Source organism: Laetiporus sulphureus (assembly GCF_001632365.1).
Source record: "Laetiporus sulphureus 93-53 unplaced genomic scaffold LAESUscaffold_11, whole genome shotgun sequence".
In the NCBI taxonomy this organism is placed as follows: Eukaryota; Fungi; Basidiomycota; class Agaricomycetes; order Polyporales; family Laetiporaceae; genus Laetiporus; species Laetiporus sulphureus.
Window position 1 is genome coordinate 468,321 of NW_024468520.1, and position 14,604 is coordinate 482,924.

The 14,604-nt window shown below is 52.8% G+C and overlaps 7 protein-coding genes across 7 annotated transcripts; 2 read left to right on the forward strand and 5 right to left on the reverse strand.

The window, feature by feature from the left end:
- Positions 1-135: 135 nt before the first annotated feature.
- Positions 136-3,071, reverse strand: LAESUDRAFT_748927 (fumarate reductase). The gene is made up of 9 exons (XM_040911537.1): positions 2,957-3,071; positions 2,739-2,852; positions 2,484-2,604; positions 2,261-2,428; positions 1,688-2,203; positions 1,428-1,634; positions 982-1,362; positions 703-960; positions 136-634 (listed from the first exon to the last, which is right to left on the reverse strand). Exons 1-9 carry the CDS (start codon positions 3,055-3,057, stop codon positions 584-586), a joined length of 1,917 nt encoding a protein of 638 aa, XP_040766173.1. The 5' UTR covers positions 3,058-3,071; the 3' UTR covers positions 136-583.
- Positions 3,072-3,361: 290 nt separating this feature from the next.
- Positions 3,362-5,037, reverse strand: LAESUDRAFT_748928 (P-loop containing nucleoside triphosphate hydrolase protein; the record flags this gene model as incomplete). The annotated part of the gene is made up of 7 exons (XM_040911538.1): positions 4,810-5,037; positions 4,664-4,745; positions 4,564-4,575; positions 4,296-4,397; positions 3,988-4,182; positions 3,832-3,928; positions 3,362-3,594 (listed from the first exon to the last, which is right to left on the reverse strand). Exons 1-7 carry the CDS (start codon positions 4,839-4,841, stop codon positions 3,362-3,364), a joined length of 753 nt encoding a protein of 250 aa, XP_040766174.1. The 5' UTR covers positions 4,842-5,037.
- Positions 5,038-5,239: 202 nt separating this feature from the next.
- On the reverse strand, positions 5,240-7,375 carry LAESUDRAFT_697365 (mannose-1-phosphate guanylyltransferase). Its single transcript, XM_040906306.1, has 5 exons — positions 7,323-7,375; positions 7,169-7,258; positions 5,869-6,880; positions 5,723-5,812; positions 5,240-5,663 (listed from the first exon to the last, which is right to left on the reverse strand). The coding sequence occupies exons 1-5, from the start codon at positions 7,356-7,358 to the stop codon at positions 5,473-5,475; spliced, it is 1,419 nt and encodes a 472-aa protein (XP_040766175.1). The 5' UTR covers positions 7,359-7,375; the 3' UTR covers positions 5,240-5,472.
- An 852-nt stretch (positions 7,376-8,227) lies between these two features.
- On the reverse strand, positions 8,228-8,635 carry LAESUDRAFT_723955 (uncharacterized protein; the record flags this gene model as incomplete). The annotated part of the gene is made up of 2 exons (XM_040908510.1): positions 8,350-8,635; positions 8,228-8,317 (listed from the first exon to the last, which is right to left on the reverse strand). The coding sequence occupies exons 1-2, from the start codon at positions 8,470-8,472 to the stop codon at positions 8,228-8,230; spliced, it is 213 nt and encodes a 70-aa protein (XP_040766176.1). The 5' UTR covers positions 8,473-8,635.
- Positions 8,636-9,075: 440 nt separating this feature from the next.
- Positions 9,076-10,204, reverse strand: LAESUDRAFT_649275 (uncharacterized protein; the record flags this gene model as incomplete). Its single annotated transcript, XM_040904163.1, is given in 6 exon segments — positions 9,076-9,185; positions 9,240-9,449; positions 9,469-9,607; positions 9,673-9,771; positions 9,850-9,957; positions 10,010-10,204. 6 exon segments carry the CDS (start codon positions 10,202-10,204, stop codon positions 9,076-9,078), a joined length of 861 nt encoding a protein of 286 aa, XP_040766177.1.
- A 264-nt stretch (positions 10,205-10,468) lies between these two features.
- LAESUDRAFT_723957 (uncharacterized protein) lies at positions 10,469-13,065 on the forward strand. Its single transcript, XM_040908511.1, has 11 exons — positions 10,469-10,871; positions 10,926-11,002; positions 11,130-11,354; positions 11,406-11,591; positions 11,647-11,737; positions 11,792-11,838; positions 11,888-11,968; positions 12,025-12,302; positions 12,352-12,477; positions 12,538-12,565; positions 12,634-13,065. Exons 1-11 carry the CDS (start codon positions 10,609-10,611, stop codon positions 12,999-13,001), a joined length of 1,770 nt encoding a protein of 589 aa, XP_040766178.1. The 5' UTR covers positions 10,469-10,608; the 3' UTR covers positions 13,002-13,065.
- A 216-nt stretch (positions 13,066-13,281) lies between these two features.
- LAESUDRAFT_649012 (Aldo/keto reductase) lies at positions 13,282-14,508 on the forward strand (the record flags this gene model as incomplete). Its single annotated transcript, XM_040904147.1, has 8 exons — positions 13,282-13,361; positions 13,423-13,514; positions 13,579-13,659; positions 13,717-13,840; positions 13,936-14,002; positions 14,063-14,191; positions 14,248-14,297; positions 14,352-14,508. 8 exons carry the CDS (start codon positions 13,282-13,284, stop codon positions 14,506-14,508), a joined length of 780 nt encoding a protein of 259 aa, XP_040766179.1.
- Positions 14,509-14,604: the final 96 nt, after the last annotated feature.

Consider the following 14,604-nt stretch of genomic DNA (forward strand, 5'->3'; position numbering starts at 1 on the left):
AGCCAGCGCTCCGCGGCGTTCAGGGATAGTATTAGGACATCAACCACGAATTATGGTCGTGCGAAAGTTTCGGAACCTTATGCTGCTGCAACTCATGACCAACGAAAGAATTGCATGGCAAACGGCAGCCATCTGCTCCATTGATTCCGAAAATCGCATCATGCAACCAAATTATGCATGGACGAACAATGACAAGTTGAACCCCGACAAGCTGCAGCTACGTTGGTCCACCGAGCGCTTACATACCGTATCCAGATTTGCGCGCATTGGCCATCACAGCCACAAAATGTCCAGTGGTCGACGTTTCAACTATACAGCACAGCTACATGCGAAGCAACGAAGAGCAAGCGAGAGCTGTCCTCCTAATAGTATCGTCTGCATTTGAAGAGAACGTCAACCCAAGACCAAGAGAGATTTTGAGGCTAAATTACATTCCGTGCAAGACATGCAACATACAACAAATGATATGCGGCAGAAACAATGTAAGTGCTGAGCGAAGCAGCGGTGGCAGCCAAGTTTTCCGCAGCCACCTAGGACCCTAGAATCCCACTACAGGACACATGCCCACATAGCCACAACCCATTTACTTCTTGAGCACGCCAATGACCGAGTCAGGCGCGTATCTCGGAATGACCTGCATCGCAGATGCAGAAAACAGTATTTCAGTCACACATGTACTCATCAAATCTTGAGGTTACGAACCTTAGGGTCGTGCAGCATGTTGAACTCCTCCGTCGCATCGCGCCCGGCGTACAGCAGAATCGCCTTCTCGCCTCCGGGATGGTCGGGCAGGAAGCTCGTCACATCGAGCACCTTCCCATCGATGATCACCCACACGTCGTCCTTCGATTTGTGCTTCGCGACCTCCTCGGCGGTGAATGCCTTCGTCGGGCCTGAACTCTTCGCCCCCGCAGCCGGGGTCTTCTCCTCAGTCGAGGTCTTCTCCTCAGCAGCCGCAGGCTATACTACCTCATCAGATACATTGTAAGTGCACGATGGAATACTACCACATGCCTTAGGACTCGACTCCGCGCCTAAATGGCCTGCAACAGCACCCAACCGCCCAGCAGCCTTCTCCGCCAACGGGCCAAGCTTCTGCAGCAGGTACGATGCTGCTGAGTCGCCGCTAACACGGCCGAAGACAACACAGCCCAGCAGCGAACTACCTCCAAGTCGGTTGGCACCGTGCACACCACCAGCAACCTCACCCGCAGCGAACAATCCCGGGATAGGCTTGCCCTCCTTGGACACCACACGCGACTCGGCGTCGATCTCGAGACCGCCCATCGTGTAGTGCAGCACAGGCGTCATGATCGCGACATTGAACACGTCATTCAACTTCCACTCGCCAGGCGCGAAGAACTACAAGGACGCAAAGCAGTTAGCAAGCAAGGAATGATAAGCGCCTGCAAGGACACAACACAGACCTTCTTGCCGAAAGGATCCTTCTTCGCCTTGACGATGTTGTTGTAGTCGTCGAACGTCTTCTTGAGGGCTTCGGGCTTGAGACCCATGTCCTTCGCGAGCGCCTCACCGCTCTCGTAGCGCTTCATCAGCCCACGGCCAACGTAGTGCTTGATGTGCCACTCGATCTCCTTGGACGCGGGGCCGTTGAGGACAAGGCGAATGGGATACTAAATAGTATGTCAGTATACATCACTACGTCGCATACGCTGCACTTCCATACCTTTCCGTTCTCCCACATCTTGCCAGTGACGAAGTCACGGTGCTGCAGCTCATCAACGAACCGGTGACCTTCATTGTCCAATAACAAACCACCGACGCCACGCAATGCCTCTGCAGCCAAGAACTTGACCTTCGCGTCGGGATCATTAGGGTCAACCAGACCAGTCGGGTGCACCTGGACCTTCTCGAGATCAATCGCACTCGCACCGATCGCGAGCGCCATCTTCTGTCCGTCACCCGTGCAATGCTCGCCGTTGGTCGTGGGCAGATTGTAGAGCTCGGGACGGTACTTCTTGATAAGCGAGGTACTCGTGAAATCGGCTGCGTAACCACCGGTAGCGAGGATAACGGGACCGTACGCAGTCTCAGTCTTGCCATTGTGCGTATACTCGACCCCAATGACGGACTCGCCGTCCTTGATCAGTTTCGTCACACGTGATTTCTTCTTGATCTGCACACGCTCTGGAATGGACTGTGCAAGATCCTCTAGCCGCTCCATCTGTGCGTATGTCATGACCTACCCAACGCATATTATGAGCAGAGGTTTCGGACAGAGGTCGGCTTCGAAGCTCACCATGCCGGGGAACTGTGCACCTCCTCGATGTGTGCGCGGCTGCGAATGACCACCAAGACGGGCGACCTTTGTGAGGTCCAGACCAAACTTGTTCGACAGCCAGGTTACAGCATCAGCAGAGCGCCCCGTGAGCACTGTGATGAGGTCGTCCCGCGCGAGTTCACGAGCCTAGAACGATCTATGTTGAGCGCATGCCAAACCCCAAAGTTCGGCGATAACTCACGGAGCTCTTGGTGTCATCGAAGAAAATTTTTGGGCTGTCGTGGATGCCCAAATCCTGCTGCGCCTGTGTGCCCGCACCGTTGATACCAGATGTAGCCTTGGTCGAGTTACCGCCCATGAATCTACAGGGCGGAATGACATGAGTGATCATTTCTGGCAGGTGTTACATAACAGTTGTATGGCTCGAGGAGTACATGAGTTTCATAGCAGGGAGCGAGCAGCACAGGGGCGAGGACGTCGGCGCTCGCAAATTCACCTCGCGCCATTGGGTGCCTGCACAGATCGGCTGAAGATCGAGAACCAATGTACGAACAACCGCCGCCGCATCTTACGACAAAAGTGAGCGCATCCTAACTGCTCTCCGTCCCTCCTAGACATGCGTTGCTTCCAGCAACCCGCACGAAGAAGACCGCCAAAATCCTCCCCAATGCAATCACCCCTCTAGCTCCTGACCCCGGGAAAAGGAGTACTCACGGCTGCTTGTCGAGCAGGAGCACGTTCGCACCGCGCTCGAGAAGAGTATGTGCGGCCGAGAGGCCCGCGAGACCACCACCGACGACGATAACTTGTGCCATAATGAGTAAGCGGTTGGAGGGGAGGAGGGATGGGGAGGAAGCATCCTATACAAGGCTCTTATACCGACGCGGCGTCACGAGGGACTCCGCGCATGTGAATTCCGCCCACCCGCTCTGCCTCCGGACACTCACCGGACCTTGAACGGCCCCCGCGTTGCACTCGACGAATTTACGCCAGCAAAAATCATGGCCTCTCATCAGCCCGCTCTGTGCTTCGTACAGTCTATAATGCGGGGCATGTGTACACGCGACAGGGGAGACGATGATATACAAATGAAACACAGCACCCGATGCACACCAGCAACTAGCGAGCAATCTCCTCTTGCAGCCGCGCACACACCCTGTCCACCATCACATCCATGTTCGTCTCGAGCCCCTCTATCAAGATGAGCCCAGGCACTGTCCCGTTCGGGCGCCCGTGCTCGACGTCGCCCCCTTCCAGCATCCCCGCGTGTGCCGCGACGTACGCCGGCCACACGATCTGCTCCCAGTACTGCGGCGGGTCGCGCCAGAGCGTGCCCTCTGGGTCGGATTGCACTCCAGGAGGCAAATGGGTGGTCATCGCATGGTCGTCGTAGCAAGGCCGAGCGGTGGCGAGAGAGCGGCGTTAGGGGTGGGTGGGTTTGGGGAAGGCACAGATCGAAGATGCGGGGAAGAGAATTAGGATGGGTCACTGTGCTGCGTCACGATTCCCGATGCTTCTTCCTGATCGTGCGTGGGGTACACGCGAGCAGGAAGAGGCACGGCGGGAATGCGTCTCAATGAATGCCTTACCTGCTGTGTGATAGCCATGTCTCTCATGTCGACGTTGCTTCAGCGTGTCATGCGGTACTCTGAGGAATATCCGGACGTCCAGTTGCTTTATGACGTCCTGCGTACGGAGTTACGGGTTAGAATATTCCAAGAACGATCAAATCCGCAATCGCTCACTGGATGCCAGTACAAAAGGAAGCCATCAACCAGGACCCACATTATCTTCTCTCCTGCCTTCTCGCGCTCCTCTTCTATTCGAATGAAGACGTCGCGCCAGCGCTCGAACACCTCCGGATCGAGAGGCACATCCTTCTGCTCGTTGAGATGATCATGGGAATAGTGTTCAGGCGGGATCACCCCCGTCTCCTTGACCTACGCACATAATATGCCGCCAAGCAAAGAAACAAACAATTAGCGACCCTGTTCGCGCTTCCCATAATCCTTGCAGCAAATAGCAGGTCTGCATTTGAAACCGATGAACGCACCTCCGCAAGCGTCTTCACCATCCGCGGCCAGTCAATGGCGCCCTCTGCGCTGTCCCAATCCTGCACCTTGTGCTCTGGGTGTATCGGGATAAGCTCTTGCGGCTAGCGTGCCAGGGGCGGCCCATCCCCGAAGGTGTACACGAGCGAAGGTGAAGACGTTAATTTCGGCGAAGCCAAGGCAGCGGAGGCGGAGACGGTCATTATGGGAGACAGTCAAATCAGCTCTCCTGCAGCCGTCACCGATTATTGCAACATCTGACGAACTCACCGGTGCAAAGTCCTACGAACGGAATAGCGCGTGGAATCAGCGCGCATCGTCAATCGCGGCATGAGAATTTCGGATGCCGGTGGGGACGAGCAGTGCTCACATCTTGGTGCAAGATCACGCTCCCCGGCAGGATGGATCTCAGGTGTTTCGCCAGGGTCGTCTTACCCGAGCACGTTGCCCCCCTTGATGCGCCCATATGTCAGCTCTCCACGCCCAGTATCAATGCACAGTCATTAACAACCGCACCCTATCCCAACAAATACTACGCGGGTACGCATTCGCTCCGATGTGATTCTGAAATGGTGGACTGCGGGACAGAGCAGACTGCGTCGATTTCACTAGAAGATCCCGCTTGTATGATTTGCGGGATTACTCTATTCTGCACTTTTCTGCGCAGCAATGAAGGGCGAGTTAATGAAAAGTGCTAGCGAATGATTGTGCGGCAACGGAGGAGCATGGCAATGAGGCGACTCGAGACGGACATGCTGGGACACTTATATCAGATTAGCGAGAATTTAAGGTTTCATCAACAGCCAATGACCTGAGGGCCTGAAAGAAGCGCCCAAAGACCGTGACGCGGGTTCGAACAAGTTAGAGACTGAATGCTAGCAGTTCAAGCCACAAATGCAGAGATCTGGCCAGCAACGCAGGTATACATCACGAGCTAATAGACAGACAGGTAGTACGGTGACAGGTAGTATGATAGTCAATGACAGGGAACGAGAGATGAAGCTGGTAAGCTAGAATAGTTATCGACGTCGCAACAATGTCCCAGAGGTATTCAAAACAGATAGTCCGTGTCCAAGGCACCACCGCCCTACATTACCACAGGCCGCGCTCACACTGACCAGCATTAAGCCGCCCCCTCATCTTAATTTCCAAGAAGACTCACGACCACGCGCGGGCGTGTCATAGAAGATTCTTGAAGCCAGCTTCCTTGCACTTCTTCACGAGACGTTTCACCTCCTGAGAGCGCGCGCGCGTCGTCACGAGCAGTGTGTCGGGCATATCCACGATGACCAGGTCATCCACGCCGAGCAGCGAGATTAAGCGCCCAGAACCAGGCACGACAATGCCCCCGGCAGCCTGTTCGGTGAGCACTAAATGAAGAAACGCATCAGAAGAAGCACTCCTCGCATGAGAAGCAGAAGCGTCGCACCAAGCGAGTTGTCTCCCAGTACACGCGGCTGGTTCGATTCGGCCGGGATGAGATCAGCGAGGGAAGAGAAGTCTCCAACGTCATCCCAGCCTAGGCGATGATGTATACTTAGCATCTCGTGTACTGAGTAGCAGGTGTGTACGCACCGAAGGTGGCGGGCACCACCGCGACCCTCCTGTCCAAAGCAGCAGGCTCCGCAACAGCATGGTCAATGGCGATCTTCTCCAGCCCGGGCCACACCTCGTCCAGTACCTTACGCCTCATCGGCTCATCGTCCCAGTACTGTGCAATCTTCTGTAGCCCATCGTACAGATCGGGCTTGTACTCCCTCAGCAGCTCCATCAAGAACGTTGCCTTCGTCACGAACATGCCTGCATTCCACCGGTAGCTTCCCGTTTTGATGTATGCTGCTGCCGTGCGCGCGTCAGGCTTCTCCTTGAAACTGGACACCAGCCGCGCGTTCGGCGCATCCGCAAAGCCCAATTTCTCGCCTAGACGGACGTATCCGAACCCGGTCGACGGGTGTGATGGGGCAATACCGATCGTAACGAGGTAATCCTTCTTCGCGACCTCCACTGCCTCGGCGACCGCCGATAGGAACGCGTCGTCACCGGAAATCATGTGGTCCGCGGCGAAGGAACCGATTATTGCGCTAGGATCGCGCCTGGCGAGCACGGCGGCTGCCAGGCCGATGGCGGCCATGGAGTCTTTCGCACTTGGTTCGCAGAACAGATTGTGGTGGAGGAGGTCCGGCAGCTGCTCGGTGATGCCCTTGACATGGGCAGGGCCCGCGACGATGGTCGTCCGTGTTGCGGACGAGAGCGGGAGGAGGCGATCCCAAGTGGCCTGGATGAGCGAACGACCCTTAAGAGTGAGGTCAAGGAGGAACTTGGGATGTTCTTCACGGGATAGAGGCCAGAGGCGAGTGCCAGCGCCACCAGCAGGAATTACGACATAGAATCCAGGTATATCGCGCATGCCGAAGGAGTACTGGGTATTGCAGTTATCGCTGAGCGGCGACGGGACATAGAAAGTCGGGGGGACTGCCAGGGAGGGAAGCGCGCTTGGGCTGAGGAAGGGGGTCTTCGCGCGTAGTTGAGGGCTACCAGGGGCGGGAGTCACAAATCCAGGAGTGCCCAGCCTCGAACCGTTGTTGTACTGAGGAGTGTATTAGCATGCGAGATACATTCAATGACAGATAACGTAGTAAAGTCCAGTCGAGCTTCAAAGTCCGTTAATACAGCAATAAGCTAGCTAGAGCGAAGGCGCCATCATTGGTACAACGAATCCAAGCAGAGAGGAAATATAGAGTCCTGCTATGCGCTGCCACGAATTATGCACGGTTCAAGTAGAGAACGCTTTGATTCCCAGATAGTCGTCTTCTCTAGCATTTCCGCATACAGAGGATGTGTATCCGGATGTTGGGATGTAACAGCGGGTACTCACCTGTGTCCCCTCTTTCACCATCCGCTCCAAGCTTGCATTCGCCTGCCTGAGTTCATGCACCTCCGCGCGCAGCTCTGTCACCTCAGAATGCTTCCCGGCACCAACACGTCAGGCTACTCTACTCCGGACACGTCAGACCCCAAAGTGAATGTATCGACTTCTGGACCGCATCCATGATGTGCTTGAACATGAGCTCGACGGGAAGGTCCTTCGCCTGCGCAGCAGGCTTGGCGGCCGCTTGGATATGGGAGGACATGGCGGTGTCGAGAGTGTTGGGAGAGGTCAAGGTTGAAAGGAGAGACGAAGCGAATAAAAATGCGGGCTTTCAGTGCCGCCGAGAACTGTGCAGTCTGGCGCGCAGGTCAGTCTGGAACGGCAATTGCCGAAATGAACAAGCTTGTGCCACGTTCGCCGTTGGTTCGCACCTTCTTCCGTCGGCGAAGACCCGCTTTGCTGCCTCGAACAATAATCTAGTCAAAGTCTCGTCTTTCATTGTGCATCACGTTCAGACTCGAGAAGTGCCGCCCTTGGCGGCAGATCCCTTGCTCGCCTTAGATGCCGTGTAACAAGTGCATAAGGTGTAGCACAGCCTGCATAGATTTATTTTTCCACGGGAAACCTGATGCAAAAATGGTGAAAATATCTTATGTCTGGATATGGAAATAGTTTGGAAATTGGGCGGAGACAATTAAATTATGTTACGATTGTTTTACCGAAACATATCAGCAATAGTGAAACTATTTCCCAAAGGAAGATATTTCAGTCCAAAAATATGTGATACTGATATGTTTCGGTGAAGCAATTGTAACATAATTCAATTGTCTCCACCCGATTTCCAAACTATTTCCATATCCAGACTTAAGATATTTTCACCATTTTCCCATCAGGTTCCCCGTGAAAAAATAAATCTGTGCAGGCTGTGTAGTAAATGTTAACCGGTGTCTTACCTTTGAGAAAAAATTGCCTCCATTGCATTTGCTATCAGGTTTGCATGCCCTAAATTTCAAACTTGGGTAGCCACTACGAAAAACTATATATATCAATCATTTAACCTATATATCACGCAAGAATTGTACAAGCGACACACAGAACATGGCACTGCCATAAACATGCTTGTGATTTCAGGAGCAGAAGGGTATATGAAAGAATCTGATATACTGCCATAGCATCTGGATAGCAACAATGAAGGAAGAAATTTCAGAGACTGAGGTTGAATTGAGATGAATTGAGATGAGCTTTGACAGTGGACATCCAGCAGATGAGAAGATGGCAAAACAGATACTATGCATGATGCCCCAGGGCATGGTGAAGACAAACATCATGAAGTGGATCCGACAGCGACGAATTGAAGAACACGAAGGAATATAAATTGAGCAGCTCACAAAGAACAGAGAACGGTCAGCCACCCTGAGCAAATACTGCCAAACAGTGGAAAGCGCCCGGCGTTCATTTCGAGGCTGAGAGCCTGCTCTGGCGAGCAAGGGATGCATAATGCAGGCTGGGCAACGTCGACATGACAATTTATCCTACGCAACGTCCTGAAACATTCATCTACGACAAATGCGCATGTGCTCGTTCGCGAGCGTGTAATTTGGCTTTAATCTGCGTCATACAGAGACAAATAGACATCCGCAGCGAAACTGCGAGCAAGGACACAATCGACGACGCCGACGGCAGACCAACGAACCATAGATTCAGGCCTTGGCCCTATGCCATAGCGAACAGACTTTGAGGTTGCCTACCGCGTGGCCCAGAGTATCATTGCTGCAGCCTCGAGCGACATGTGCCTAACAATCAAAAGCGGCTGCTGAACGATTGCATCGGCATACGTTGCCATAGCCTGGACCTTGAACATTGATGCATTGCAGGGCCTCCCGTTAGGCCTCACGTGTGGCGTCCTCCAGAAGTCAGTCCTCGTCGCTGCCGAATTCCAGAGCTTGATACTTGCGCGCCTTTTGCGAAGGGTTCGCGAGCGAGGCGCCTCTGTGAGTCGTAGCGGCGGAAGGGAGAGTGCTCTCTACATGCCCTATCAGTAATGTCCCAAGGAACGAAATACCCAGATTAGGCCTACTTGCGATCGATTTGAGTTTGGAGGTCTCTTGGATTGATGTGCTTTTCGTGAGCTTCGATGTGTTCGGGGGTGTTTCAGGTTCTTCTTCCGCCTGTCGCTTGTGCTTCTGCACCGGTGATTCTGGACTTATCGAGCGTATACTCTTCTCCCTTGCTAGCTCTGCCTTCAGCGCTTTAATTTCTTCGTCCTTCCGATCGGACAAAGTACGCTCTCTCTTATTGGCTAAGACGCTCTTTGTCAGTCGAACTTGCCGTCCGTAAATCAAACGCACCAGCGGGTTCACTCGCAGTAACACCGCTCTTGACACGAGGTGTATCATATGGTGATGGGTGCAGCCGGCATTTGCGCGACTGAGCTTGAACAGCGATCTTTCACATGTGATGTTTCCCTCACCCTCAAACACTGGTATGCGTTGGACGCAAGTAGCACTCACAGTAGCAAAAACTTTCGTCGCGAATGCCGCGGCTTCCTCGGGCGACAACTCCACCAGCGGGACATGGGCCGGAGAGCTCGTGTTCGTACCAAGGACAAACTGCAATAGGGCGTGTCAGACATCCGCTTCAGGAAAGATACTGATGTCGGAGTTCACGGATGAGAAAGATTGACTTACGTCGATATGTGCACCCTTTCGGGAGCTCCAGTTGCCTATGTATAGTTCGCCCTGCACGAAAGCGTCGGCGAGGGAATCTGCGAAGTCATCCATGGATGTTGCGTTTACCTACCGAACGCGTTGATAGCGTCCCTCTCATGGCTGGAATTATAGCACTCACGGCGCCCTTGCGAATGTCCTCGTCCGTCCAACGTCCGCGCCACCAACGACCTTCGTCCCCTGTAAGGCCAATGTGGACCGTCCAACTCGTGTCATCTACGCTTGAGAGCACGACAAAACGTGATGAACCTTGGTATATCACTTGAAGCAGTTCATCCAATGGCAGGAAGGCAGTCAGAGGGTCGGAATCCGTCATGATTTCACTGCGGTCAGTTTGCCCCTGGAAGGCAAATCTATGATTGCTTTGCCCTAAAGAACAGGTCGCGGTGAAATTTTCCTGCTCCAATCCTCAGATAGTCACGGACTGGAGTACGCAGGGCTGCGAAGGTTAACAACGAAGCTAAGCTAAGCTAAACGAGCAATTGCACAGATGCAATGGGGACGCGCGCACGATCACGTGGGTCGCGCTGTGATGTGCTCGGATGGCGTGTTCCCGTGTTCCCATCGCGCAGTTGACCGTGGAAATGAGCTCCTCCACACCAGCGCCATGAGTCACGCACAATGTCCGTGGTGAAACCTTAAGCTACCTTTTCGTCCTCCTGAACCACGAGCTGGTTTCAGCATCCATTTAGGTAGAGGAAGTCGACTGTCGGAATCGTTATGGACGCGGATCAAGCTCCCGCGAGCTATGGGGCCACCATTGCGCATCCCAGATCCTCTGATGCACCAGTATCGGAACCAGAGGAAATTCCAGTCAGTGATTTGCGCCCTTTTCCGATGTATGTTGGGCGTGGTGGTCTCCACCGTGGACTCTCCGCGCGTCAAGTCTCGATGATTGCAATAGCTGGGACTATCGGTACTGGACTGTTCTTAGGGACTGGGCGTTCCTTGGCTCAAGGAGGGCCGGCCAGCATGCTCATCTGGTATGTCTGCTACTACCTCGAGACAGGTTTGTGAGGGCCTAATTAATTCCTCAGCTACGGCTTCATCGGTGCGATTGTCTATGTCACGCTGTTGCTGCTCGGCGAGATGGCCACGCAATATCCTGTAGCTGGTGAGTGGCTGAGGTGGCTTTCAAAATCACTCCGATGATGCAGCGGGCATTTCTGCGGCAGGAGTGTTCTCTTTATATTTTCAATTCACTGGTAATCAAGGAAGATGAACTAATACCTAGCACGAAGGTTCATTCAACGCCTATGCGACGCGATTTTTCTCGCCTGCCTACGGATTTGCTCTCTCATGGAACTACTGGTTCAATGACGCCGTTTCTGTGGCATCAGACCTGACTGCGGCCCAGCTGGTTCTACAATTTTGGACGACCTGGCACCCATGGGCCATCAGTCTTGTTTTCTGGGTCTTCTTAGTAGCGGTAAATGCAGCACACGTGAAGGCCTACGGGGAGCTCGGTGAGTGCGATGGTTGAGACAGGCGAACGCCATTTTGATACGCCTCATCAGAATATTGGCTCTCCTCCCTCAAGGTGGTCACAGTCATATTTTTCGTCATTGTTGGAATATTCGTGAACCTCGGAGTCAACCGCGAACACGAATTTATTGGATTGCGAAATTGGCACATTGAAGGGGCACCGTTCGTTGGTGGATTTGGGGGTTTTGCCAGGGTCTTTGTGACTGCTAGCTTTGCTTGTGCGTCGATTACGGGTACAGCGATCGAAAATCATACCTGATGAATAAAACCTAGACGGAGGAACCGAGAGCCTCGGCATCACTGCTGGAGAGACCAAGAATCCGTCACGCAATATGCCCCGGGTAGTGAAATTTGTCTTTTGGAGGTGAAATATTTCAATTTACCTGGCGAGGAAAGCTTGTTGAGAGCATTCACATAGAATTTTGCTGTTCTACGTTCTAAGCATTGCACTCATTGGGTTGAACGGTGAGTGCTATCGTGGACCATGAACGCCTCAGCTAATGAACGCATCCAGTCCCTTGGAACTACCCTGGATTGTCGAACAGAACTACTACAACTTCCCCCTTTACCATTGTTTTCAAAGAGGCAGGATCAAGTGAGCACCTTATTTGGGAGAAACAATGTCCTATAAGAGATAACCCTGCTTTCTAGACGTCGCCGCGTCTTTCATGAATACAGTCATCCTGACCTCGGTCCTCTCTGCTGGAAATCACGCGCTCTTTGCAGGCACCCGCGTACTGTATGGTCTATCAGTTACTGTTCCTTATCCGCAAGCTCCGCAGATCTTCTCGAGAACGACTAAAGCCGGCGTCCCGCTGGCTGCACTCCTGGCCACGAGCAGCGTAAGCATCATATGCTTTGGGACTAGCTTCGTCGGCAGCGGTGTTCTGTGGGGGTGGCTGCAGAACATTGTCGGGGTTTCTAATCAGGTGCGTTACATGCTTGTGTTAAGTTAGCGTCGATGCGATCTCTTCGAAGATCGCATGGCTATCGATTGGCCTCGCGAGTTGGCGATTCCGCAGGGCATGGATACGTCAAGGCCGACCTATCGACGAAATGAAATTTAGAGCCTCGTGGACTTGGCCATGGGGCCCGCCGTTCGTGGTAGGATAGCGCATTAGACCCATCGAGTTAGAACAAAGTCAATACTGAGGAATCACACAGGTGTCTTCTGTCACCGCTCTAATCATAGGTGCGCGCCTGATAGACAAGCCGTCGCACTGCTATCTATGCCTGACTCAGTGTTCTCTTACGTTCTAGTCCAAGGCTGGTCCTCCGTGATACCCAGGTTTTTGCCGGTCGACTTCATTTCATTTTACATTGAGATCCCTGTAATGTTGGCGATGTTCTTCGGCTGGATCTTCATCATGCGAGCGGCAGGGTCTGCATCCCTGGAGTCTGAACCCGAGTTTGATACCTCATCAGCGGGTCCCAACGTGCCGTTGCTCCGCCGATCAATCCACCGGAAGCGAAAGAGATACCACGATCTAGTCGACTTGGATACGGTGGATTTGACCAAAGATGAGTACGAAGAGGCTGAAACGGATAGATCTGATGACGAGGAAAGGGAAAAAAGGCTGAATGGGTGCACTGGATGGCTATGGGCGATGTACTACTGGATTGTGTAGATGTAAGCTATTAGCTGGTACTGATAAGATCTTACGCGCGGCAATCAGTACTCCCACAGGCGCCTACAAGTGAGAATTCAGCCACGCACACACAGTCACCACATTATCTGGTCAGTCCTTAGAAATCACAGCTGCTCTGCGCATCATTCGCTAGTTGGAGAGTCATGACCGCCCTCAGTCTCGAATCAACTGTCCGTCTATCATCCGGTATCTGCCTCTCAACTCCGCCCATCAGGATTCAGCCTGAGTGGAGCCTCTGATGGAACTTCCAGGTTACGATATGCCAACGCTCGGCTTTGGTGTCTATCAAAATTATACTACCGCAGAATCTGTCACGGAGGCGCTCCGGGTGGGGTACAGGTATAGATATGACAAGCGGTGTCTAGCAATTGTTGAAACGCCGTAACTGAATTGTTGACAGACATATTGATTCTGCACAAACGTACCGCAACGAGGCACACGTTGGAGCCGCAGTCAGAGAGAGCCGCTTAAGCAGACAGGAGGTTTTCGTGAGTCAGTGAATGAGCTACATTACTAAGCCGCGTGCGACCCTCATGCTTGCTCCTCCTTGTACTAGCCACAAAATGCATCAATAAAACCCACGGTTACGAAAGCACCCTGAGCGGAGTAGACGCATCTCTCGAGCGCTTTAGTTTCGGTATGTACCCGGTTCCAGGCCACCACATTGCTAGCCGAAGCTGATATCGAAAGACAGAATATATTGATCTCTTTCTGATTCACGACCCGATGTCTGGCAAGGAGCGCCGGTTGCAGACCTACAAGGCGCTTCAAGAAGCACGACGGGCAGGCAAGATCAAGAGTGTAGGTGTCTCGAATTAGTAAGTGTTAATGGGCTTGGCGCTATGTCGTGCTCCCGCACTCTCATTGATCATGCACTTGCAATGGGCTAATCCCGAATTTCAATGTCGCCTAGTGGAGTGAAGCATCTAGAAGAAATAAAGGATGCAGGTTTTGAAGTCCCTTCCGTGAATCAAATTGAGGTCTTGAACACATTCCATTTCGAGATAACAGTCCACTGATAAGGCGAGATCCTCCCGCAGTTGCACCCGTTCTGTCAGCAAAAGGCGATTGTGTCTTATTGCCGTGAACATTCGATTGTTGTTCAGGCATATTGTCCAATCCTGCGAGGAAAGCTGGACGATCCGACCATCGGAGAAGTTGCGAGCAAGGTCGCTTAACCTGAATACATTCGATGCCGCGCTTGTCTAATCCAGCTGTTTTGCAGCATAACCGGGATCCAGCTCAGGTATTACTGCGGTGGTCGCTTCAGAAGGGGTGAGAGTGACATTACTAGTATAGGTAACTGCACGCTCAAACAGTTGATATTAGATTCGTGCCCCTCCCCAAATCGGTTACTCCTTCCCGAATCCAATCAAATATCCGGTTATATGACTTCGCTCTTGACGACGAGGACATGGCTCGGCTAGACGCACTTGACAAGGGCAGTGGTGGCTCCATCAGTTGGAATCCAGTCGACGTCAACTGAGCAATCAAAGAATCTGATTTTGAATACGCTACGTCCAGGGATGCCTCTCGTCTGATGTATCACGTCGGAGGTCTGAGTCAGAATTTCAACAATGCT